Source organism: Hylobates moloch, unplaced genomic scaffold, assembly GCF_009828535.3.
Source record: "Hylobates moloch isolate HMO894 unplaced genomic scaffold, HMol_V3 SCAFFOLD_15, whole genome shotgun sequence".
NCBI lineage: Eukaryota > Metazoa > Chordata > Mammalia > Primates > Hylobatidae > Hylobates > Hylobates moloch.
Window position 1 is genome coordinate 96,241,422 of NW_026652290.1, and position 23,589 is coordinate 96,265,010.

General features: G+C 54.5%; 2 protein-coding genes across 3 annotated transcripts in view; both read left to right on the top strand.

Moving 5' to 3' along the window:
- TLE2 (TLE family member 2, transcriptional corepressor) overlaps positions 1-23,532 on the top strand; it is a 58,058-nt gene extending 34,526 nt beyond the window's left edge. The window contains exons 3-16 of the mRNA XM_058428766.1: positions 1,203-1,318; positions 1,554-1,737; positions 3,151-3,170; positions 5,635-5,742; positions 7,474-7,518; positions 8,282-8,431; positions 11,251-11,389; positions 13,627-13,787; positions 14,685-14,761; positions 16,965-17,214; positions 17,664-17,911; positions 18,048-18,195; positions 21,447-21,597; positions 23,234-23,532. Coding sequence (XP_058284749.1) covers positions 1,203-1,318; positions 1,554-1,737; positions 3,151-3,170; positions 5,635-5,742; positions 7,474-7,518; positions 8,282-8,431; positions 11,251-11,389; positions 13,627-13,787; positions 14,685-14,761; positions 16,965-17,214; positions 17,664-17,911; positions 18,048-18,195; positions 21,447-21,597; positions 23,234-23,532 — 2,096 coding nt within the window. The remainder of the gene's footprint in view (positions 1-1,202; positions 1,319-1,553; positions 1,738-3,150; positions 3,171-5,634; positions 5,743-7,473; positions 7,519-8,281; positions 8,432-11,250; positions 11,390-13,626; positions 13,788-14,684; positions 14,762-16,964; positions 17,215-17,663; positions 17,912-18,047; positions 18,196-21,446; positions 21,598-23,233) is intronic.
- ZNF77 (zinc finger protein 77) overlaps positions 1-23,589 on the top strand; it is a 263,032-nt gene that overhangs the window by 166,964 nt on the left and 72,479 nt on the right. The window lies entirely within an intron of this gene.

Genomic DNA, 23,589 nt, shown 5'->3' on the forward strand with positions numbered 1-23,589 from the left:
CCTCATGAGTAGCTGGTATTACAGGCACCCGCCACCACGTCTGGCTAATTTTTTTGTATTTTTAGTAGAGACGGGGTTTCACCATGTTGGCCAGGCTGGTCTTGAACTCCTGACCTCAAGTGATCCGCCTGCCTTGGCCTCCCAAAGTGCTGTGATTACAGGCGTGAGCCACCGCGCCCGGTCCAGATATAACATTTTCTCGCAGCAGAGTCCCACAGCTCTGAAAGCTGAATATGCTGCCGCCACCCACCACATCATGGAAGAAGCTTAAAATGTGATACTGAGAGGCCAGATGCCAAAGAGAACACAGAGAATGAGCCCACAACATAGTTGAAAACGGACAAATCCACGCAGGTTTAGGAAGGCGATCGTAGGAGGCAGAATTATACAGAAAAACAAAGAAATTATTGTCATGAAGGTGGAGAAGGGAGGGTGTTCCGATGGCAGGGAGTGTACGGGCTCCTGGAGTCTGGTACTTTCTGTTCCTTAACCTAGGAGGAGGGTCCATGGTGCTGATTTATTACAGTGGTTTTTTTTTTTTCCTGGGGGTAGTTTCACCACCAGGAGACGTCTGTGGTTGTCACAACTGGGGGTGCCCCTGGCATGGAGTGGGTGGAGGTCGGGGATGCTGCTCAGCTCCTTGCAGTGCCCGGAACGGCCCCGCCCCAGAGAACGATCCAGCCCCAAATGTCTTCGATGCCCAACTGATTTGTAATTTTTTTTTTTTTCTTGAGACGGAGTCTCGCTCTGTCACCCAGGCTGGAATGCATTGGCACGATCTCAGCTCACTGCAGCCTCCACCCCCCAGGTTCAAGCAATTTTCCTGCCTCAGCCTGCTGAGCAGCTGGGATTACAGGTGCCCGCCACCACCATGCCTGGCTACTTTTTGTATTTTTAATAGAGACGGGGGTTTCACCATGTTGGCCAGGCTGGTCTCGAACTCCTGGCCTCAGGTGATCCGCCCACCTCAGCCTTCCAAAGTGCTGGGATTCCAGGTGTAAGCCACTGCGCCCGGCCTGATTTGTAATTATTCTACCTGCACTTAGGTTTGGTTTCTTTCTCCGTGTGCTTATTTCAGAATTCCAAAAGGAAAGGGAGAGAGTGAGGGGGAAAAGATTAAAGAGAAGTGGAGATTACCGGGGCAAAGATAAGAGGGTGGCGGGTGGAGGTCAGGCCCCCAAGGGCACCGCTAGCGTGAGCAGGGGCTCAGCGTACCCTCGACCTGATCCTTCCCACCCGCCAGCATCAGCAGCAGGTGCTCCAGGCCGTAGAACGCGCCAAGCAGGTCACCGTGGGGGAGCTGAACAGCCTCATCGGGGTGAGTATCTCCAGCCCCTGCCCCGCCATGGGGAGACGCCCACTCCCAGGTCCCTGGCACCCACCCAGGAGGTGTTAAAGCTGGGGGTGGTATGTGGGCCTCGGCTCCGGAGGTCCTGGGAACCCCAGAGGCACACGCTGTGCTTAGGTCCTTTCCCTGTGTCTGCCTCTTGGGCTGGGGACCGCTGGGCTCCCGCCACACCCCCCGGCCCCGGCCCATCCTCCCTCCTTTCTAGCAGCAGCAGCTCCAGCCGCTGTCCCACCACGCACCCCCTGTGCCCCTCACCCCCCGCCCAGCCGGGCTGGTGGGCGGCAGTGCTACGGGGCTGCTTGCCCTGTCCGGAGCCCTGGCTGCCCAGGCTCAGCTGGCCGCGGTTGTCAAGGAGGACCGTGCGGGCGTGGAGGCCGAGGGGTCCAGAGGTGAGTGGGCAGCGTGGGGTGGCATTGGCTGGGGGGACGGGGCTGGGGAGGAGGACTGGAAGGCCAGGGCAGCAAACACATCAGTGTGAGGGGATGAAGTGGCTCGTGCCTATAATCCCGACAATTTGGGAGGCCGAGGCGGGAGGATCGCTTGAGCCCAGGAGTTCATGACCAGCCTGGGCAACAGAGCGAGACCCCATCTCTACAAAAATTTAAAAATTTGCTGGGTGTGGTGGTGCATACCTGTATTCCCAGCTACTTAGGAGGCTGAGGTGGGAGGATCACTTGAGGCCGGGAGTTAGAGGCCAGCCCGAGCAACATAGCAAGATGCCATCTCTATGAAAAATTTAAAAATTAGTCAAGCATAGGCTGGGCATGGTGGCTTATGCCTGTAATCCCAGCACTTTGGGAGGCTGAGGTGGCTGCATCACCCGAGGCCAGGAGTTCGAGAGCAGCCTGGCCAACATGGGAAAACCCCATCTCTACTAAAAATACAAAAAAAAAAATTAGGCGGGAGTGATGGCGGCTGCCTGTAATTTCAGCTACTCAGGAGGCTGAGGCAGGAGAATCGCTTGAACCTGGGAGGCAGAGGTTGCAGTGAGCCAAGATTGTGCCACTGTACTCCAGCCTGAGTGAGAGAGTGAGACTCCGTCTCAAAAAATTAAATAAATAAATAAAAATAGCTGGGCACGGTGGTTCACGCCTGTAATCCCAGCACTCTGGGAGACCGAGGCAGGCAGATCACCTGAGGTCAGGAGTTTGAGACCAGCCTGGTCAACGTGGTGAAACCTTGTCTCTACTAAAAATACAAAAATTAGCTGGGCATGGTGGTGGGTGCCTGTAATCTCAGCTACTTGGGAAGCTGAGGCAAGAGAATTGCTTGAACCTGGGAGGCGGAGGTTGCAGTGAGCTGAGTCCAGCCTGGGCGACTGAGCGAGACTCTGTCTCATTCATAAATAAATAAATAAATAAATAAATGCCAAGTATGGTGGCATGCCCCTGGAGTCCCAGCTACTCGGGAGGCTGAGATGGGACAATCACTTGAGCCCAGGAGGTCGAGGCTGCAGTGAACTGTGACGGGGCCACTGCACTCCAGCCTGGGCAACAGAGCAAGACCCCAATTCTTAAAGTGTGAGGGGATGAACGACAGCGGCTGCAAGGCCCTGGGGTTCAGCATCACCCCCAATGGGCTGTGTGTCTTGAGGCGAGTCACTATCCCTCTCTGGGCATTGATCTGAATGCAGCGGAGGGATAATCCACCACTTGCAAGGGTGTTGGAAGGATAGAGAGACTGAGTGGGGTGGTGGGGGCGGGGGCCTTATAAACTGTGGAGGGCTGTACTCTCTGGCGCCATGGATACAAACGCCTCATTCTTTCTCCTTCTTTCTCTTTATCTCATTCCCAATCTGCCAGTGGAGAGAGCCCCCAGCAGGGTAAGTGAGTGGCATCCTGGGACTCTCTTTATATTCTTGGGAGGCCGACGCTGGTTCTGAGCTGATGAGGGCCTCAGAATGAGACCTGGGCTGAGCGTGGTGGCTCACGCCTTTGATCCCAGCACGTTGGTAGGCAGAGGTAGGAGAATCATTTGAGGCCAGGAGTTTGAGACCAGCCTGAGCAACATGGCAAAACCCCGTCTCTACAGAAAAATACAAAAAGTTAGCTGGGTGTGGTGGTCCATGCCTGTTGTGTCAGCTACTCGGGAGGCTGAGGTGGGAGGATCGCTTGAGCCCAGAAGGCCAAGGCTGCAGGGAGCTATGATCGTGCCACTGCACTCCAGCCTGGGTGACAGAGTAAGACCCTGTCTCAAAAAGAAAAAGAAAGAAAGAGAGAGAGAGAGAGAGAGAGAGGGAGGGAGGGAGGGAGGGAGGGAGGGAGGAAGGAGAAAGAAAGAACGAAAAAAAACCAGGCCAGGTGCGGGCCTGTAATCCCAGCACTTTGGGAGGCCAAGGTGGGCAGATCACTTGAGGCCAGGAGTTCAAAACCAGCCTGGCCAACATGGCAAAACTCCATCTCTACTAAAAATTCAAAAATTAGCCGAATGTGGTGGCGGGTGCCTGTAATCCCAGCTACTCGGGAGGCCAAGGCAGGAGAATCACTTGGACCTGGGAGACAGAGGTTGCAGTGAGCCGAGATTGCACCACCGCATTCCAGCTTGTGCGACAGTGTGAGACTCTGTCTCAAAAAACAAACAGCAATTGGCCAGGCGCGGTGGCTCACGCTTGTAATCCCAGCACTTTGGGAGGCCGAGGCGGGTGGATCATGAGGTCAGGAGATCGAGACCACAGTGAAACCCCGTCTCTACTAAAAACACAAAAAATTAGCTGGGCGTGGTGGCGGGCGCCTGTAGTCCCAGCTACTCCGAGAGGCTGAGGCAGGAGAATGGCGTGAACCTGGGAGGTGGAGCTTGCAGTGAGCCGAGATCGCACCACTGCACTCCAGCCTGGGCGACAGAGCGAGACTCCGTCTCAAAAAAAAAAAAAAAAAGCAACAACAACAACAAAAAACAAGATCCATAGCCCAGTTTCCTGAGGCCTTTCTGTGTGGGAGATGCCCGCAAGGCTGTAGTGTTTAAAATTTTCAATCATGGCCGGGCGCAGTGGCTCACACCTATAATCTCAGCACTTTGGGAGGCCAAGGCAGGTGGATCACTTGAGGTCAGGAGTTCGAGACCAGCCTGGCCAACATGGCGAAACCACGTCTCTACTAAAAATACAAAATTAGCTGGGCGTGGTGGCGGGTGCCTGTAGTCCCAGCTACTCGGGAGGCTGAGGCAGAAGAATGGCGTGAACCTGGGAGGCGGAGGTTGCAGTGAGCCGAGATTGCGCCACTGCACTCCAGCCTGGGTGACAGAGCAAGACTCCATCTCAAAAGAAAAAAAAAATTTCAACCTCCAGCTTTTTTCGGGTAATTAAATAAATGGATGCATGACCTTGGACCCTTCTTCCCATCCTCACTTCCGTTTGTGTAGCCATCATCCTTTCAGCAATATCTGTAGGTGCCCAACAGAAATGTCATGTGAGCTGTGTCTGTTTTTCAAAAAATGGTTTAATTTTTTTTTTTTTTTTTTGAGACTGAGTCTCGCCCTGTCGCCCAGGCTGGAGTGCAGTGGTGCGATCTCCACTCATTGCAAGCTCTGCCTCCTGGGTTCAAGTGATTCTCCTGCCTCAGTCTCCCAAGTAGCTGGGACTGTAAGTGCCCGCCACCATGCCCGGCTAATTTTTTTTTTTTTTTTTTTTTTGTATTTTTAGTAGAGACGGGGTTTCACCGTGTTAGCCAGGATGGTCTCGATCTCCTGACCTTGTGATCCGCCCGCCCCAGCCTCCCAAAGTGCTGGGATTACAGGCGTGAGCCACTGCGCCCGACCAAAATGGTTTAATTTTGAAATAATTATAGACGTCAGAGAGGTTGCAGAAGAAGTAAGGCGCTGGTTGCGGTGCCTCACGCCTGTAATCCCAGCACTTTGGGAGGCCGAGGCAGGTGGATCACCTGAGGTCAGGAGTTTGAGACAGGCCTGGCCAACATGGCAAAACCCTGTCTCTACTAAAAATACAAAAATTAGCTGGGCGTGGTGGTGGGCCCCTGTAATCCCAGCTACTGGGGAGGCTGAGGCAGGAGAATTGCTTGAACCCGGGAGGCGGGGGTCTCAGTGGGCCGAGATGGCTCCCCTGCACTCCAGCCTGGGCAACCGAGCAAGACTCCGTCAAAAACAAAACAAAACAGAAGAGAAAACCAAACCTTAGCACTGAGTCAGTCCTTGGAAGCTCCCATTTCCCAGATGGGAAGCTTGAGGCCCAGACCCTAATGATGGTGGGGGACCCTCAGTCTCAGCTGGATCACAGTGCAATCTAGGAGCCCGGGGTCCTGACCCTGTCTCCCCCGGCCTTTGTCTCTCCGCAGAGTGCATCTCCCTCGCCCCCTGACAGTCTCCTGGAGGAGGAGCGACCGAGTGGCCCTGGTGGTGGTGGGAAGCAGAGAGCAGATGAGAAGGAGCTGTCAGGACCTTATGTGAGTGGGGGCAGGTGCAGGACTGGGGTGGGCATGCATGGCCCAGACCAGTCTGGCCCCTCAGAGCCTTCCAGAGCCCAGCTCTGGCCATGATTCTCTCACTCCAGAACCTGCCATAGCTCCCTACTACTCAGAGTACTGACCAGTCAGAGGAGATCCTGTAATGCAAGGGCTTAACTCCAGTTGCTTGAAGTCTCTGCAGCCTCTTGGCCGTACAGCCATTTTCCCACCCTCTAGCTTTTGCTCCAGCTGTTTTCTTTCCCTAGAACACACGTTTTAGAAACCCGTTTTTCCGTCAAGAAACAAAGTGCCACCTCCTACAGGAAGCCTTCCCTGACCACCTCCTAGAGGCTGGGACCTCCCCTCATTGCCAGACGGCTGCACACTTGTAGTTTCCCACTCCAGCATCCCAGGGGCCAGGCTGAATGTGGGGAATGGGGCTGTGGCCAGCTGGGGAGCCCCTTCTCCCACCTACAGGGGCAGCTGCAACTTGATCCCCGGAGACTGGCAGGCTCAGTGTGGGCCAATATTGCTGTTTCTCAGAGAAGCCTTAAATCTTCCTTTTTACCTAATAGCTTTTTTTTTTTTTTTTTTGGCAATGAATTTTATTTATTTATTTATTGAGACGGAGTCTCGTTCTGTCGCCCAGTCTAGAGTGCAATGGCACGATCTCGGCTCACTGCACCCTCCGCCTCCCGCATTCAAGCGATTCTCCTGCCTCAGCCTACCCAGTAGCTGGGACTACAGGCACACGCCACCACACCTGGCTAATTTTTGTATTTTTAGTAGAGATCGGATTTCACCGTGTTGGCCAGGCTGGTCTCAAACTCCTGACCACAGGTGATCCACCTGCCTTGGTCTCCCAAAGTGCCAGGATTACAGGCATGAGCCACTGCACCCGGACACAACAAATTTTCATTTAAAGAAGAAAACTGGGCATGGGAGGGGAGTCTAGGAGGACCCACCCACTGGGCGGATTTTGTTTTCCAGGTTGCGACCTTTTTTCTTACTTTCGTTTCCAGCCCACCCAGAGGTTGCCCTCAAGCCCAACATGTCAGTGGGGTCCCATCCCACCCCGCTCCCTGCCACGGTACCCAGGATAGTGTTGTCTGCATCAGTGAATAGAGTTAGAGCTTGGTCTTTCTTCCAAGGCAATGGGGAGCCATAGAGGGTTGCAGAGCAGAGGTGGGGATAGGTCTTAGGAAAATCTGTCTGGGGCCAGCTTGGAGGGTTGCCTGGAGGGGCAAGGCTGGAGGCCAGGAGCCCCAGGAAGGGATTGGGAGGGTATGAGGTCTGTCCTAGGGCTGTGGGATAGTGGGTGGAAATGGCCAGAGAGATGGGTGAGAGACATGCCTGAGAGACTGCTTGGCTTTGCGGGGTGAGATTGAGGAAGGCGGTAAGGATGATTGCTGGTCTCTGGCTCTCCCCTCACTATGCAGAGGGGTAAACTGAGGCCTGAGAGGGCCAGGAGTCACACAGGGCACTCATGTAGTCCACATCCTTCAACGTCCTCTCCACAAGGTGCCCACCTGCCCCGCCTCCCCCCGTCTTTCCCGGATGTGGGCACATGCAGCCTTCCCTTCTGCTCTGAGCAAACGGGCACAGTGGTCTGAGAATCCCAGTCATGCCCCGGGGCTGGCTGGGCTCATGCCCCCAACTCCTGCAGAGCGGATAGGGGGCACGGAGGCAGGGGCATGACCACGATGAGCTCTCTCCCCCGTCTGCCCCCAGGAAAGCGACGAAGACAAGAGTGACTACAATCTGGTGGTGGACGAGGTGAGTCTAGGAGTCCAACCTCTTCCCCTACTCTGGGCACAGAGCAAGGGGTGGGTTTTCTGGAATGGGAGGACCCAGAGGTAGTGGGGATCCTGCTTCCCCACTCTGTGGGACAGCTGGGATGGGGCGAGGAAGCGTCGGGGACTCCAGGACACTTCTGGCCGACTTCCTCTCCTTGCACAGGGAGTGACTTCAAGCCCGGGCTCACTGAGTGATTTGTGGGCAGTGACACCCCCTTCCCTGGCCTCACTTTTCCCCATCTGTTCAATGGGAAAATAAAACCAAGCCCTTATATAGTCCTTGCTATGGGTGCTTATGGAGTAGAGCCTATCATTAAACCCATTTTACAGGCCAGGCGTGGTGGCTCACACCTGTAATCCCAGCACTTTGGGAGGCCGAAGCGGATGGATCACTTGAGGTCAGGAGTTTGAGACCAGCTTGACCAACATGGTGAAACCTTGTCTCTACTAAAAATACAAAAAAAATTAGCTGGATGTGCTTGCTTGAACCCAGGAGGCGGAGGTTGCAGTGAGCCACTGTACTCCAGCCTGGGTGACAGAGCGAGACTCAAAAAAAAAAAAAAACAAAACAAAACACATTTTACAGACGAGTAAACTGAGGCAGCAGGAGGTTTCATAATCTTCCCATGGTGGGTCGTGGGTACCCATTCTAGAGATTGGGGTGCGAGTCGGGGGGAGGATAGAGAGGGACTCTTCTTTCCCTTTCATTTCAACTCCGCTCAACGTCACCTCCTCGAACCCAGGACCAACCCTCAGAGCCCCCCAGCCCGGCTACCACCCCCTGCGGAAAGGTACCCATCTGCGTTCCTGCCCGTCGGGACCTGGTGGACAGTCCGGCCTCCTTGGCTTCTAGCCTTGGCTCACCGCTCCCTAGAGCCAAGGAGCTCATCCTGGTAAGGAGGAGGGGAGGGCCCTGAAACTCACGTTATTCATCCTGGGGGCCTGGAAACAGACACTACCCCGGACGCCGAGGGCAGTGACGAGAAATCAGCCAGGCTGGCGTTGTCCACCCTCTCTTGTGTTTTTTTTTTTTTTTAACCTCCTGCTTGGAGTGACTTTGCTGAACCTCAGTAAATATTAAAAGGCAACTTTGTAAAAGAAGCTTTGTAGATAAATTTTAAAAGGCAGTTCACTACCTTACATGGAAAGCAGGTCTCTCTCTTGCAATCAATAGGAAATCCCATGGAAATAAACATAGTGAAAGCCCAGCCCCCTAGGCTGGACCTAGGCCTGCATGTGTTGAGCCCTTCCAGAGGCGCTTAGAGACACACCGGCCCCAAGCTGAGATGTTGTCCCCGGAAGGAAAGATAATTAATACAGGAACAACTTTCCAGTTGGACCTCCTGGAGTTTAATGCCAGGCATGTGAGCCATCTAAAAGCACCCCCAGGGCATTCGAAATTCAGCTCCTTTTGCGGCTCCCCTCACCCTAAATCTTCTCCAGACCCCTCCCCTGCACTTACCAGGGGAGAGTATGTCGGTTTCTAGGCCTCCCCTCCCGGTTTCAAGGCCTCCCCTCCTGGCAGGTTACCATGGCAACCGCCAGAGGTTGGGGCTCCCATTCCATCTTAAGTGCCCTCCTCCCACTGCAGGAAAAAGCTCACCAGGGGATGGGGCAGCTCCATTGTATTGGAGGAGCCCTCAGGGGTCCTCCCTGACCCCACAGTTGTCCCATCCACCCTCTCGCGGGTGCCAGTGCTGCGCGGCTGTCACCGTTTGTGCGATGGTGTCACGGGAAGCCGAGACAGACGCAAGACAAGGATGCAAAGTTTCTTGGGAGGCAGGGGAGGCGATGACATGAAATAGAGATAACAGAGCCTGCCCCTAGATGGAGGTCCAGCTGCTGCTTTCCTCAGAGCTCCCCTTGGGGAGGGACAGCTCTGGGTGACACCTCCCTCTCTTGGGGGGCACAAGGAGGATGGCACTGTGTGCTAGGCGCTCTTCCTTCACCTGGGAATATGCCGCTGTGGGGTCTGCCTCTCCGCGAGCCCATCCCGGAGTTTCTAATTCCTTGTCATTCAAGAATCTCAACAGTGGCTGGGTGCTGTGGCTCATCCCTGTCATCCCAGGGCTTTGGGAGGCCAAGGCAGGACCATCACTCCACAGCAGGAGTTGGAGACTAGCCTGGGCAACACAGACCTTGTCTGTATGAAAAATTTAAAAAGTTAGCTGGGCACGGAGGCGTGTGCCTGTAGTGCCAGCTACTTGGGAGGCTGAGTTGGGAGGATCACTTGAGCGTGAGAGGTTGAGGCTGCCGTCAGCTATGATCATGCCTTTTGTTTGTTTGTTTTTCATTTTGGAGATGGAGTCTTGCTCTGTCACCCAGGCTGGAGTGCAGTGGCCCGATCTCGGCTCACTGCAACCACTGCCTCCCAGGTTCAAGAGATTCTCCTGCCTCTGGCCGGGCGCGGTGGCTCAAGCCTGTAATCCTAGCACTTTGGGAGGCCGAGGTGGGCGGATCACAAGGTCAGGAGTTCGAGACCATCCTGGCCAACATAGTGAAACTCTGTCTCTACTAAAAAAAAAAAATACAAAAAAATTAGCAGGGCGTGGTGGCGGGCGCCTGTAGTCCCAGCTACTGGGGAGGCTGAGGCAGGAGAATGGAGTGAACCCAGGAGGCGGAGCTTGCAGTGAGCCGAGATGGTGCCACTGCACTCCAGCCTGGGGGACAGAGCCAGACTCTGTCTCAAAAAAAAAAAAGAGATTCTCCTGCCTCAGCCTCCTGGGTAGTGGGTAGCTGGGACTACAGGCGCGTGCCACCATGCCTGGCTAATTTTTTGTATTTTTAGTAGAGATGAGGTTTCACCGTGTTAGCCAGGATGGTCTAGATCTCTTGATCTCGGGTGATCCGCCCGCCTTGGCCTCCCAAAGTGCTGGGATTACAGGCGTGAGCCACAGTGCCTGTCTGATCATGTTAGTTTTGAGAGCTAGACCCTGTATTAAAAAAAAAAATTGCAAATCTTGACAGCCTATAACTTTGTAACTTTGTTGCCTTTTTTTTTTTTTTTTTTTTTTTTGTTGGAGTTTTGCTCTTGTTGCCCAGGCTAGAGTGCAATGGTGTGCTCTCGGCTCACTGCAACCTCTGCCTCCCGGGTTCAAGCAATTCTCCTGCCTTAGCCTCCCAAGTCGGTGGAATTACAGGCATGCGCCGCCACGTGCAGCTAATTTTGTATTTTTAGTAGAGACAGGGTTTCACCATGTTCGCCAGGCTGGCCTCAAACTCCTGACCTCAAGTCATCCACCGGCCTCGGCCTCCCAAAGTGCTGGGATTACAGGCGTGAGCCACCATGCCTGGCCTGTTGTTGTTGTTTTGAGACAGTCTTTTTTCTTTTTTTTTTTTTTGAGACGGAGTCTCCCTGTGTCTCCCAGGCTGGAGTGTAGTGGCGTGATGTCGGCTCACTGCAATCTCCACCTCCCAGGTTCACGCCATTCTCCTGCCTCAGCCTCCCAAGTAGCTGGGATCACAGGCACGCGCCACCACCCCTGGCTAATCTTTTTTTGTATTTTTAGTAGAGATGGGGTTTTACCATGTTGGCCAGGCTGATTTCTAACTCCTGACCTCAGGTGATCCGCGTGCCTGGGCCTCCCAAAGTGCTGGGATTACAGGCGTGAGACCGCGACTGCCCCCCCCCCCCCCCCCCAGTTTCTGATCAGATTGTTGGGCCACAAGACACCCGTGCCTGGTGGCGTTCAGTCCTGTCCTTTCTCTGCAGAATGACCTTCCCACCAGCACTCCTGCCTCCAAGTCCTGTGACTCCTCCCCGCCCCAGGACGCGTCCACCCCCGGGCCCAGCTCAGCCAGTCACCTCTGCCAGCTCGCTGCCAAGCCAGCGCCTTCCACGGACAGCATTGGTGAGCACCTTGCCTGTTGGTGCCTGTCCGGGGCAGACCTCATCTCTGGGGAGATCTAGGAAAAGGGGCTGGAGAGGCAGAAGGCTGGGATTCCAGGCTTGGTGTTCATTGCCTTGGCCCTTTCTGTGACTTCAAGTTAGATGCTGCCTCCCTCTGGGCAGTTCCTCATTGTCTCAGCTCGGCGGGTATGGAAACTGAGGCCTGGAGAGCGGAAGTGGCTTAGTCGGGGGTTTCAGCCTAGTGCACTGGAAAGACAGTCTTCGGGGCCAGACAGGCTTGGGTTTCAGACCAGGCTTGGGCATTCACCAGCTGGGTGACCTTGGGTAAGTGACCCAACCTCTCTGAGCCTCAGTTTCCCCATCAGTAATCTGGGGAATGACAGTGCTCATGTTTTCTGCCTTATGGTCAGACCCTGGGCTGGTTCTGGGGCCCCTGAAAGAAGCTGGCCTTGAAACCTGCCCTCAAGGAACTCCCAGGTGGCACAAAGGGACGAGACCCAGACCCCAAAACTCACAGCCCTGTATAGTCAGGGCTGGTACCAAGCCAGGTACCCAAGATGGGCAAGGCTGGAGATTGGCAATGGGGAGGCTCAAGGATGTTTCTGAGGCTGGGCACGGTGACTCACGCCTGTAATCCCAGCACTTTGGGAGGCTGAGGCGGGCGGATCACGAGGTCAGGGGATCAGGACCATCCTGGCTAACACGGTGAAACCCCATCTCTACTAAAAATACAAAAAAATTAGCCAGGCTGGCCGGGCGCGGTGGCTCACGCTTGTAATCCCAGCACTTTGGGAGGCCAAGGCGGGCAGATCACGAGGTCAAGAGATCGAGACCACGGTGAAACTCCGTCTCTACTAAAAATACAAAAAAAAAAGTTAGCCGGGTGTGGTGGCGGGCGCCTGTAGTCCCAGCTACTCGGAGAGGCTGAGGCAGGAGAATGGCGTGAACCCGGGAGGCGGAGCTTGCAGTGAGCCGAGATTGCGCCACTGCACTCCAGCCTGGGCGACAGAGCGAGACTCCGTCTCAAACAACAACAACAAAAAAAATTAGCCGGGCGTGGTGGCGGGCACCTGTAGTCCCAGCTACTCGGGAGGCTGAGGCAGGAGAATGGCGTGAACCCATGAGGCGGAGCTTGCAGTGAGCCAAGATCGCGCCACTGCACTCCAGCCTGGGCGATAGAGCAAGACTCCGTCTCAAAAAAAAAAAAAAAAAAAAAAAAAAAGGATGTTTCTGAGATGTTAATGGACATTGGGCCTGGGTTTTTTTGCTTTTTCTTTTTTTTCTTTTGAGACAGAGTTTCACTCTTGTTGCCCGGGCTGGAGTGCAATGGCGTGATCTCAGCTCACTGCAACCTCCCGCTCCCGGGTTCAAGCAATTCACCTACCCCAGCCTCCTGAGTAGCTGGAATTACAGGCATGCGCCAACACGCCCAGCTAATTTTTGTATTTTTAGTAGAGACCAGGTTTCACCATGTTGGTCAGGCTGGTCTTGAACTCCTGACCTCAGGTGATCCGCCCACCTCGGCCTCCCAAAGTGCTGGGATTACAGGCGTGAGCCGCCGTGCTTAGCAGGCCTGGGTTTTGAAGGATGGATAGGAGTTTGCCAGTTAAAAGAAGGAGAATGGCCATAGTCCTAGCTACTCAGGAGGTTGAGGCAGCAGAATTGCTTGAACCCAGGAGGCAGAGGTTTCAGTGAGCCGAGATCGTGCCACTGAACTCCAGCCTGGCAACAGAGCAAGATTCCATCTCAAAAAAAAAAAAAAAAAAAGCTGGGCGCGGTGGCTCACGCCTGTAATCCCAGCACTTTAGGAGGCCGAGGCTGGCGGATCATGAGGTCAGAAGATCGAGACCATCCTGGCTAACACAGTGAAACCCCGTCTCTACTAAAAATACGAAAAAGTTAGCCGGGCGTGGTGGCAGGTGCCTGTAGTCCCAGCTACTTGGGAGGCTGAGGCAGGAGAATGACGTGAACCCGGGAGGCGGAGCTTGCAGTGAGCCGAGATCATGCCATTGCACTCCAGCCTGGGCGACAGAGCGAGACTCCGTCTCAAAAAAAAAAAAAGGAAGTCGTGTCCACCAGAGGAATGATAGTGCAGAGGTCTGGAGGTGTCCCAGGCTATGGCCAATGTGGGACCAGCACATGGAAACTCTGAATGAAAGGCCAGGGAGCTCCCAAGGCAGTGGGAGGCGGGATCTGGGTCCAGGGCGTCAAAACCTGTCCCCGACTCTTCCATCTCAGCCCTGAGGAGCCCCCTGACTCTGTCCAGTCCCTTCACCACGTCCTTCAGCCTGGGCTCCCACAGCACCCTCAACGGAGACCTCTCCGTGCCCAGCTCCTACGTCAGCCTCCACCTGTCCCCCCAGGTCAGCAGCTCTGTGGTGTATGGACGCTCCCCGATGGTGAGTCCTTAGGTGGGGGCAGGAGGTGTCAGCAGGGCCCGGGGGCTGGGGACTGGGAGGAGAAACCATCTATACAAGGAGAGACAAGGGAGTGCAGAAAGGGAAGGGAGCCCTGGCTCAACATGGGAAGACGATCAGGGGGTCTCAGTAGTCCCACAAGCTTAATACAAAGCAGGACTTGTGATTGTGGAAAAGTGGAACGGCGATTAAGCTGCATGGAAAGGGGCAGTAGAAGGCCGGGCGCGGTGGCTCATGCCTGTAATCCCAGCACTTTGGGAGGCCGAGGCGGGCGGATCACGAGGTCAGGAGATCGAGACCACCCTAACTAACACGGTGAAACCCCATCTCCACTAAAAATACAAAAAATTAGCCGGGCGAGGTGGCGGGTGCCTGTAGTCCCAGCTACTCGAGAGGCTGAGGCAGGAGAATGGCGTGAACCCCAGGGGGCAGAGCCTGCAGTGAGCCGAGATCGCGCCACTGCACTCCAGCCTGGGCGACAGTGAGACTCTGTCTCAAAAAAAAAAAAAAGAAAAGGGGCAGTAGGGCCTTGGCCTCGGGACGCTGTTTACAAAAAGAGGCAGTGGACCAGATTTGTCCCGGGGGACTGGAGTTTGGAGACCCCTGTCCTAGAGCCAGTCTGGGCATTGGATGGAGAACCCTTCAGGGTCCTTGGAACCCTGGAGTTCTAGGATTTCCTGGACAGAGATTTTGGGGTTGGTGCACTCAAGTGAAAACCTCAGCCCTCCCATCTGTAGTGTGACAGGCAGAGAGAAGGCATCTCTGCTTCCTTGGGGAGGGGCTGATAAACAGAGAGGGGAATGGCAGGTGGGCATGGGGTGGCACAGAGGTGGGTTGGAGTCACCTGCCTCGCTGACATCCCCTCTGGCATTCTGACAGATGGCATTTGAGTCTCATCCCCATCTCCGAGGGTCATCCGTCTCTTCCTCCCTACCCAGCATCCCTGGGGGAAAGCCGTGAGTACCAGGGTAGGGCTCCCTGCCTGGGGACCCGGGCCAGCCCCCTGCCTCCTCTGAGGTCTTACCCTGTGTGGTTGGGGTCTCCCTGCTTCCCTTCTAGGAAGTCTCTTGTGTGGGCTGGGCACGGTGGTTCACTCCTGTAATCCCAGCACTTTGGAAGGCTGAGGCAGGTGGGTCACTTGAGGTCAGGAGTTTAAGACCAGCCTGGCCAACATGGCAAAACCCTGTCTCTACTAAAAATATACAAATTGGCCGGACGTGGTGGCAGGCACCTGTAATCCCAGCTACTCAGGAGGCTGAGGCAAGAGAATCACTTGAACCCGGGAGGTGGAGGTTGCAGTGAGCTGAGACTGTGCCATTACACTCCAGCCTAGGCGATAGAGTGAGACTCAGTCTCAAAAAAAAAAAAAAAAAAAAAAAGGAAAGAAAAAAAGAAAATCTCTTGTGTAAGCTACTCAGAGTTCCACTGGCTCTCCATAGAAGTAGACTCTGACCCCCCAGGGGACACTGGGCGATGTCGGGGGACACGTGTGGTTGTCACAGCTGGGGGAGGAGACGTCCCTGGCCTGGAGTGTGGAGGCCAGGGATGCTGCTTAGCACCCTGCGTCGTCCAGGACGGCTCCACCAGAGGAGATCAGGCCCCAGTGTCCACAGAATTTTCTGCAGTGATGGAAGTTCTAGACCCACTGCTGGCCAACCCGGTCGCCACCAGCTGGGTGTGGCTTTCAGTACTTGAAATGTGACCAGTGCAACTGAGGAGCTGAAAATTTTTGTTTTGTTTTGTTTTCTGAGACGAAGTTTCGCTCTGTCCCCCAGGCTGGAGTACAGTGGTGAGGTCTCAGCTCACTGCAACCTCCACCTCCCGGGTTCAAGCGATTCTCCTGCTCTAGCCTCCTGAGTAGCTGGGATTACAGGCGCGCAGCACCGCCGACTAATTTTTGTATTTTTAGTAGAGACAGGGTTTCACCATGTTGGCCAGGCTGGTTTTGAACTCCTGACCTCAAATGATCCACCCACCTCGGTCTCTCAACGTGCTGGGATGCCAGGTGTGAGCCACCGTGCCGGTCTGAAAATGTTTATGTAATTTTAGTTCGTTTAAGTGTTTTAATTGGTCACAGGTGGCCAGGGCTCCTAGGACAGCACCCTCTAGCTGGTCTGGAACACTCAAGGTGTCTTTGCGGGTCCTCGGTTGAATGAACATTTATTAAGCGCTTGTTTACCATGCGCCACACCACGACCTAGACTCCCTGTGTATTTGTGCCACCCGCTGACTGTCCCATATCACCTTTGACCATGTTGTCCTGCCTTTTTCCTAAATCAGAGGCCGAGCACCATGGCTCACTCCTGTAATCCCAGTGCTTTGGGAGGCCAAGGCGGGAGGATCATTTGAAGCCAGGAGTTTGAGACCAGCCTGGGCAACATAGCAAGACCTTATCTCTACAAAATAATAACAGAGAAAATTACTCTAAAAAATGCATCAGAGGCCGGGCCCAGTGGCTCATGCCTGTAATCCCAGCATTTTGGGAGGCCGAGGTGGGCAGATCATTTGAGGTCAGGAGTTTGAGACCAGCCTGACCAACATGGTGAAACCCCGTCTCTACTAAAAATACAAAAAAATTAGCCAGGCGTGGTGGCGGGCGCCTGTAATCCCAGCTCCTTGGGAGGCTGAGGCAGGAGAATCGCTTGAACCCGGGAAGCAGAGTTTGCAGTGAGCCCAGATCGTGCCACTGCCCTCCAGCCTGGGTGACAGAGCGGGACTCCATCTCAAAAAACAAAAAAACGCATCAGGCTGGGCATGGTGGCTCACGCCTATAATCCTAGCACTTTGGGAGGCCGAGGCGGGCAGATCACTTGAAGTTAGGAGTTCAAAACAAGCCTGGCCAATATGATGAAACCTCGTCTCTACTAAAAATACAAAAAAAACTTAGCCGGGCGTGGTGATGCATGCCTGCAATCCCAGCTACTGGGGAGCCTGAGGCAAGAGAATCGCTTGAACCCAGGAGGCAGAGGTTGCAGTGAGCCGAGATGGGGCCACTGCACTCCAGCCTGGGCGACACGGCGAGACTCCCTCTCAAAAAACAAAACAAAAAATAAAACATCAGAGGGTGCCAGGCAGGACAAAGGCGTCTCCCTGCCCTCCCAGGTGCGGGTGCGGGGGCGTGGTGCCCAGGGCTGGGTCATGCCCCGTCTTTCTCTCCAGGGCCTACTCCTTCCACGTATCTGCGGACGGGCAGATGCAGCCGGTGCCCTTCCCGTCGGACGCACTGGTAGGTGCGGGCATCCCGCGGCACGCCCGGCAGCTGCACACGCTGGCACACGGCGAGGTGGTCTGCGCGGTCACCATCAGCGGCTCCACGCAGCACGTGTACACAGGCGGCAAGGGCTGTGTGAAGGTGTGGGACGTGGGCCAGCCTGGGGCCAAGACGCCTGTGGCCCAGCTCGACTGCCTGGTGAGGGCGGGGTGGGACAGTGGGCGGGAGTCACCGGTGAGGGGTGGAGCTTATGTTCAAATGGGCGGTGTTTGCAGGCTGGCTGTGGGTGGCGCTACAGGTGAAGGGCGGAGCTACAGGTGAAGGGCGGAGCTCGTAGTCACATGGGACAAGGCTTGCAGGCCAAAGGGGTGGGGCTCATTGGCCAATCAGAATTGGACTTGCAAGACAATCGGGACGGTTTGCAGGCCAACCATGGGTGGGGCTTATAGGTAAAGGATGGAGCTTATAGTCAGATGGGGCAGTGTTTGCAGGTCAAAGGGGCGGGGCTCACCAGCCAATCAGGGTAGGGCTTGCAGGCTAATCAGGATGAGGCTACGTTGGGCTCCAGGGACCCCCACATTGAGCTAGGCTTCTAGAGACCTCACCTGGGACCAACCCCCAGCCCCTGCTTCTCTCCCTAACCCCAGAACCGAGACAACTACATTCGCTCCTGCAAGTTGCTGCCGGACGGCCGGAGTCTGATCGTGGGTGGTGAGGCCAGCACCTTGTCCATTTGGGACCTGGCGGCGCCCACCCCCCGTATCAAGGCCGAGCTGACCTCCTCAGCCCCAGCCTGCTACGCCCTGGCCGTCAGCCCTGACGCCAAGGTTTGCTTCTCCTGCTGCAGCGATGGCAACATCGTGGTCTGGGACCTGCAGAATCAGACTATGGTCAGGTGGGTGGCAGGTGCGCTTGGACCTTGGGCAGGCCCCCGGCTGCTCTCGGTGCAGGGGGAGTGGAGGAGTGTGACCTGGGAGGATGCTGGGGCAGCTCGAATTCCAGGATGGATGCCTGGGCCCTTCCTCCTCCAGGCAGTTCCAGGGCCACACGGACGGCGCCAGCTGCATTGATATTTCCGATTACGGCACTCGGCTCTGGACAGGGGGCCTGGACAACACGGTGCGCTGCTGGGACCTACGGGAGGGCCGCCAGCTGCAGCAGCATGACTTCAGCTCCCAGGTGCTGTTCGGTTCTGGCGGGAGGGGAATGGAAGCTCCAGGAATCCAGCGTCCCTTCCTCTCCTTGTGAGGTGCCCACTTCCAGAGGCAGGACAGGACTCCCATCTGCTGTGGTGTCCATCTTTCTTGTCCCCCAGACACATCCACAGGCTTCCCCTTTAACTCTCTAAAGACGTAGGGGAACACAAAAGAGCTGATTCATAGGAAGCTGTGGGGCTACTGAGACCCCCAGATCATCTTCCCCACCTGCTTTTGTCCAGCCATACCCTTATATGTGCCTTTCCTCGCGTAGCTGGGTTCTTCTCCTGGCCTTTAATCTCTGGACCCAGCTGAGCGTGCGGGACACACACTTCCCCACCAAGGATTCGCCACGGGGGAGCTACTGGCCAGGAGGACAGAGTGCAGGTTGATGTCGGAGGAGCTGGGCATGGAGAGGTCCCCACTGAAGGTGGAGCCTAAGCTGAAGGACATGGTGAACAGGCTGGACAGAGCTGGGGGCTCCTCAGGGCTGAGCAAAGAGAGTGAATCTTCAGGCACTGTGACCCCAGATCCTGCCTCTCACTGCTTTGGGGGCAGCTGTGAGCTCCTTGTTCTGTCATTCAGAGTTTCCATGGGCTGTTCTCATGCACACCATACTCTGGGACAGCTCTGAGACCTCTGCACATTTGTTCCCTGTGGCTGAAATGCCTTTCTCTTCTTTCTGTAATTAGCAAACTCCTATTCATCCCTCAAGACCCATCTCATTTGCCCCTCCTCTTTGAAACCTAAGAGGAGCTAACTCCTAACTCCCAAGCTCCTCCTCCTCCTTTTTTTTTTTTTTTTTTTTTTGAGATAGGGATGCAGTGTTGTGATCTCAGCTCACTGCGACCTCCGCCTCCGAGGTTCAAATGATTCTCGTGCCTCAGCCACCTGAGCAGCTGGGACTACTGGCATGCACCACCATGCCCGGCTAATTTTTGTCTTTGTTGGTAGAGACAGGGTTTCACTGTGTTGTCCAGGCTGGTCTTGGACTACAGGCTCAGTGACTGATGCCTGTAATCGCAGCACTTTGGGAGGCTGAGGTGGGTGGATCACTTGAGGTTGGGAATTCGAGACCAGCTGACCAATATGGAGAAACTCCGTCTCTACTGAAAATACAAAATTAGCTGGGCGTGCTGGTGCATGCCTGTAATCCCAGCTGCTTGGGAGGCTGAGGCAAGAGAATCACTTGAACCTGGGAGGCAGAGGTTGCAGTGAGCTGAGATCATGCCATTGTACTCCAGCCTGGGCAAGAAGAGCGAAACTCTGTCTCAAAAATAATAAAATAATAATAATAATAAAACCGAAAAGCAGTATTGCAAATGGGGAACGTTCCAGCCCAGGCTCAGTGGTTGACGCCTGTAATCCCAGAACTTTGGGAGGCTGAGGCAGGAGGATTGCTTGACCGTAGGAGATTGAGATCAGCCTGGGCAACATAGTGAGACCTTGTCCCTACAAAAAAACATTAAAAATAAGGCACAGTGGGCTAGGCGCCGTGGCTCACACCTGTAATCCTAGCACTTTGGGAGGCCAAGGTGGGCGGATCACGAGGTGAGGAGATCGAGACCATCCTGGTTAATATGGTCAAACCCTGTCTCCACTAAAAATACAAAAAACTAACCGGGCGTGGTGGCGGGCGTGTGTAGTCCCAGCTACTCAGGAGGCTGAGGCAGGAGAATGGCATGAACCTGGGAGGCAGAGCTTGCAGTGAGCCAAGATCGCGCCACTGCACTCCAGCCTGGGTGAAAGTGCGAGACTCCGTCTCAAAAAATAAATAAGGCATGGTGGCATGCACCTGTGATCCCAGCTACTTGTGAGGCTGAGGCGGGAGGTTCACTTGAGCCTGGGAGGAGGTTGAGGCTGCAGTGGGTCATGATCGCACCACTGCACCCCAGCCTAGGCGACAGAGTGAGACCCTGTCTCAAAAAAATAAAATGGGGAACATTTCGAGCTAAGAGTGAGAAGTTCTGTCTACCAGGCCTGGTCAGTCCGTCTTATTTTTGTTTTCTTTTTTTTTTTTTTTTTTTTTTTTTTGAGACAGAATCTTGCTGTGTCACCCAGGCTGGAGTGCAGTGGTGCAATCTCAGGTCACTGCAACCTCCACCTCCCAAGTTCAAGCGATTCTCCTGCCTCAGCCTCCTGAGTAGCTGGGATTACAGGTGCCTGCAATCACGCCCAGCTAATTTTTGCATTTTTAGTAGAGATGGGTTTTCGTCATGTTGGCCAGGCTGGTCATGAACTCCTGACCTCAGATGATCCGCCTGCCTTGGCCTCCCAAAGTGCTGGGATTACAGGCCTGAGCCACAGAGCCCGGCCAAGGCCTGGTCTTTCATAGTCTTGCTCTGTGGCCTTGAGGGGACACTGCCTCAGCTTCCACCATCTGCTTAAGGGGAGTGATTGTCCTTGCCTGGCTGTTCCCTTCTCTGTCCCTCCTCCCTCCTCTCTCCCTCCTCCCTCCTCTCTCCCTCCTCCCTCCCTCCTCCCTCCTCTCTCCCTCCTCCCTCCTCTCTCCCTCCTCCCTGTGCTGTTGTGCGCTCAGAGCAGATAATGGATGTGCGGCCCTAGGGTTCTGTGTAATTCTGATTAATATTAATGATTCAACATGCATTTGTCTGCTGTGTTCCCAGTCCTGGGCCAGCTGCCTTTCTCTGGGGGGGAGGCTGAAGAGGGAGAATGTTGGACTCCACCCCCCAACCCCTGATGGTGCTGGGCACCCCCCAATATCCAAAGGGGCTTGTAGGCTGGACATGGTGGCTCACACCTGTAATCGCAGCACTTTGGGAGGCCGAGGCAGGCAGATCACTTGAGGTTAGCAGTTTGAGACCAGCCTGGCCAACATGGTGAAACTCCGTCTTTACTAAAAATACAAAAATTACTCGGGCGTACTAGCAGGCACCTGTAATTCCAGCTACTTGGGAGGCTGAGGCAGGAGAATCCCTTGAACCTGGGAGGCAGAGGCTGCAGTGAGCTGAGACTGCGCCATTGCACTCCAGGCTGGGTGACACAGTGAGACTCGTCTCAAAAAAAAAAAAAAAAAAAAATTATCCAGTGTGATGGTGCGTGCCTGTAGTCCCAGCTTCTGGGGCTGAGGCAGGAGGATCTCTTGAGCCCTGGAGGTCAAGGCTGCAGTGAGCCATGATTGTGCCACTCCAGCCTAGGTGACGGAGTGAGACCCCATCTCAACACAAAACAAAGGGGGGCTCATGACCCCATCTCTTCCCTCTTTACCCCCAGATTTTCTCCCTGGGCCACTGCCCTAACCAGGACTGGCTGGCGGTCGGAATGGAGAGTAGCAACGTGGAGATCTTGCATGTCCTCAAGCCGGAGAAATACCAGCTGCACCTCCACGAGAGCTGCGTGCTGTCCCTGAAGTTTGCCTCCTGCGGTATGTCTTCCGGGACGGGGTGGCACGCCCTCAAAACCCCAACAAAACCCAGGGTGCCTATTCAATCTGAATCTTAGATAAATAACAAATAATGTTATTTATATACTAAGTTTTATATACTCAAAAGCAAATCGTTAGTACAAGTATATCCCAAATGGTGTGTGGGATATACTTATACTAAAAACCAAATAATGAGGTATTTGGGATATACCTGTCCTGAAAATTATTGATGACTTATCTGAGATTCAAATTTAAGGCTGGGTGTGGTAGCTCACGCCTGTCATCCCAACACTTTGGGAGGCCAAGGCAGGCAGATCACCTGAGGTCAGGAGTTTGAGACCAGCCTGGTGAACGTGGTGAAACCCTGAGTCTATTAAAAGTACAAAAATTAGCCGGGCATGGTGGCGGGCGCCTATAACCCCAGCTACTTGGGAGGTTGAGGCAGGAGAATTGCTTGAACCCAGGAGGTGGAGGTTGCAGTGAGCCAAGATCATGCCACTGTACTCCAGCCTGGGAGACAAGAGTGAGACTCTATCTCAAAAAAAAAAAAATAATAAATAAAAAAAAATAAATTTAAGCCAGGCACAGTAGCTGATGCGTGTAGTTTCAGCTACTTGGGAGGCTGAGGCAGAAGGATCACCCGAGACCAGGAGTTCAAGACCAGCCTGGGCAACATAGCAAGACTTTCTCTACAAAAAAAAAATAAAGCAGCCTGGTATGGTGGGTCACACCTGTAGTCCCAGCTACTAGGGAGGCTTGAGGCAGGAGGATTGCTTGAGCCCAGGACTTTGAGGCTGTAGGGAGCTATGATCACATCACTGCCCTCCAGCCTGGGCAATACAGTGAGACCCTGTCTCTTAAAAAAAAATCATTCGTTAGTGTAAGTATATCCTAAATAGTACATGGGATATCTTATACCAAAAAACAAACAAAAACCTGGGCTGGGCACAGTGGCTCACACCTGTAATCCCAGCACTTTAGGAGACCAAGGTGGGAGGATCACTTGAGGCCAGGAGTTTGAGACCAGCCTGGGCAGCATAGTGAGATCCCAACTCTACAAAAAATAATTTTTTTTTTTTTTGAGAGGAGTCTCACTTTGCTGCCCAGGCTGGAGTGCAGTGGCATGATCTCGGCTCACTGCAACCTCTGCGTCCTGGGTTCAAGCGATTCTCAAGCCTCAGCCTCCCAAGTAGCTGGAGTTACAGGTGCCTGCCACAATGCCCAGCTGATTTTTGTATTTTTAATAGAGAAGGGGTTTTACCATTTTGGCCAGGCTGATCTCAAACTCCTGACCTCAAGTGACCTGGCTGCCTCGGCCTCTCAAAGTGCTGGGATTACAGGTGTGAGCCACCGCCCCCAGCAAAAAATAAAAATGTTAGGTGGGCATGGTGGTAGACACCTGTGGTCCCAGCTACTTGGGAGGCTGGGTGGGAGGAGCGCTTGAGCCCAGGTGGTCGAGGCTGCAGTGAGCTATGATTGTACCACTGCACTCCAGCCTGGGTGACACAGCAAGACCCTTTCTAGGAAAAAAAAAAGGAAAAGGGAGAGGCCAGACCCAAACCGCCCCACTTCCCCCTGCAGCCCTGGTCTCCCTTTAGTGCCCCCTCCTTGAACCTTGCTGCTCTCCTTCCCCAAGGACGGTGGTTTGTGAGCACTGGGAAGGACAACCTGCTCAACGCCTGGAGGACGCCGTACGGGGCCAGCATTTTCCAGGTACTCGGCGGTCTGGAGCCCCCACCCTTGCAGGGCCATGTGCCCGGGTATGCCAGGGTCAGACAGAGAGATTGCCCCTGTCCCTGTCCCCCAGGCCCCCCCGCCACCCGGACCCCTCCTCAGGGTCCTGCAAGCCTCCCCACCGCCCAGGTACTAAAGCAGAGGCTGGAATTTCAGCCGGAGGCCTCGTCTCATCTGCCGGTAGCCTGTTGGTTTTCCTAAAATTTAGTTGCAGTAAAATGCACATAACATTATAAAATCTAAAATTTGCCGGCCAGG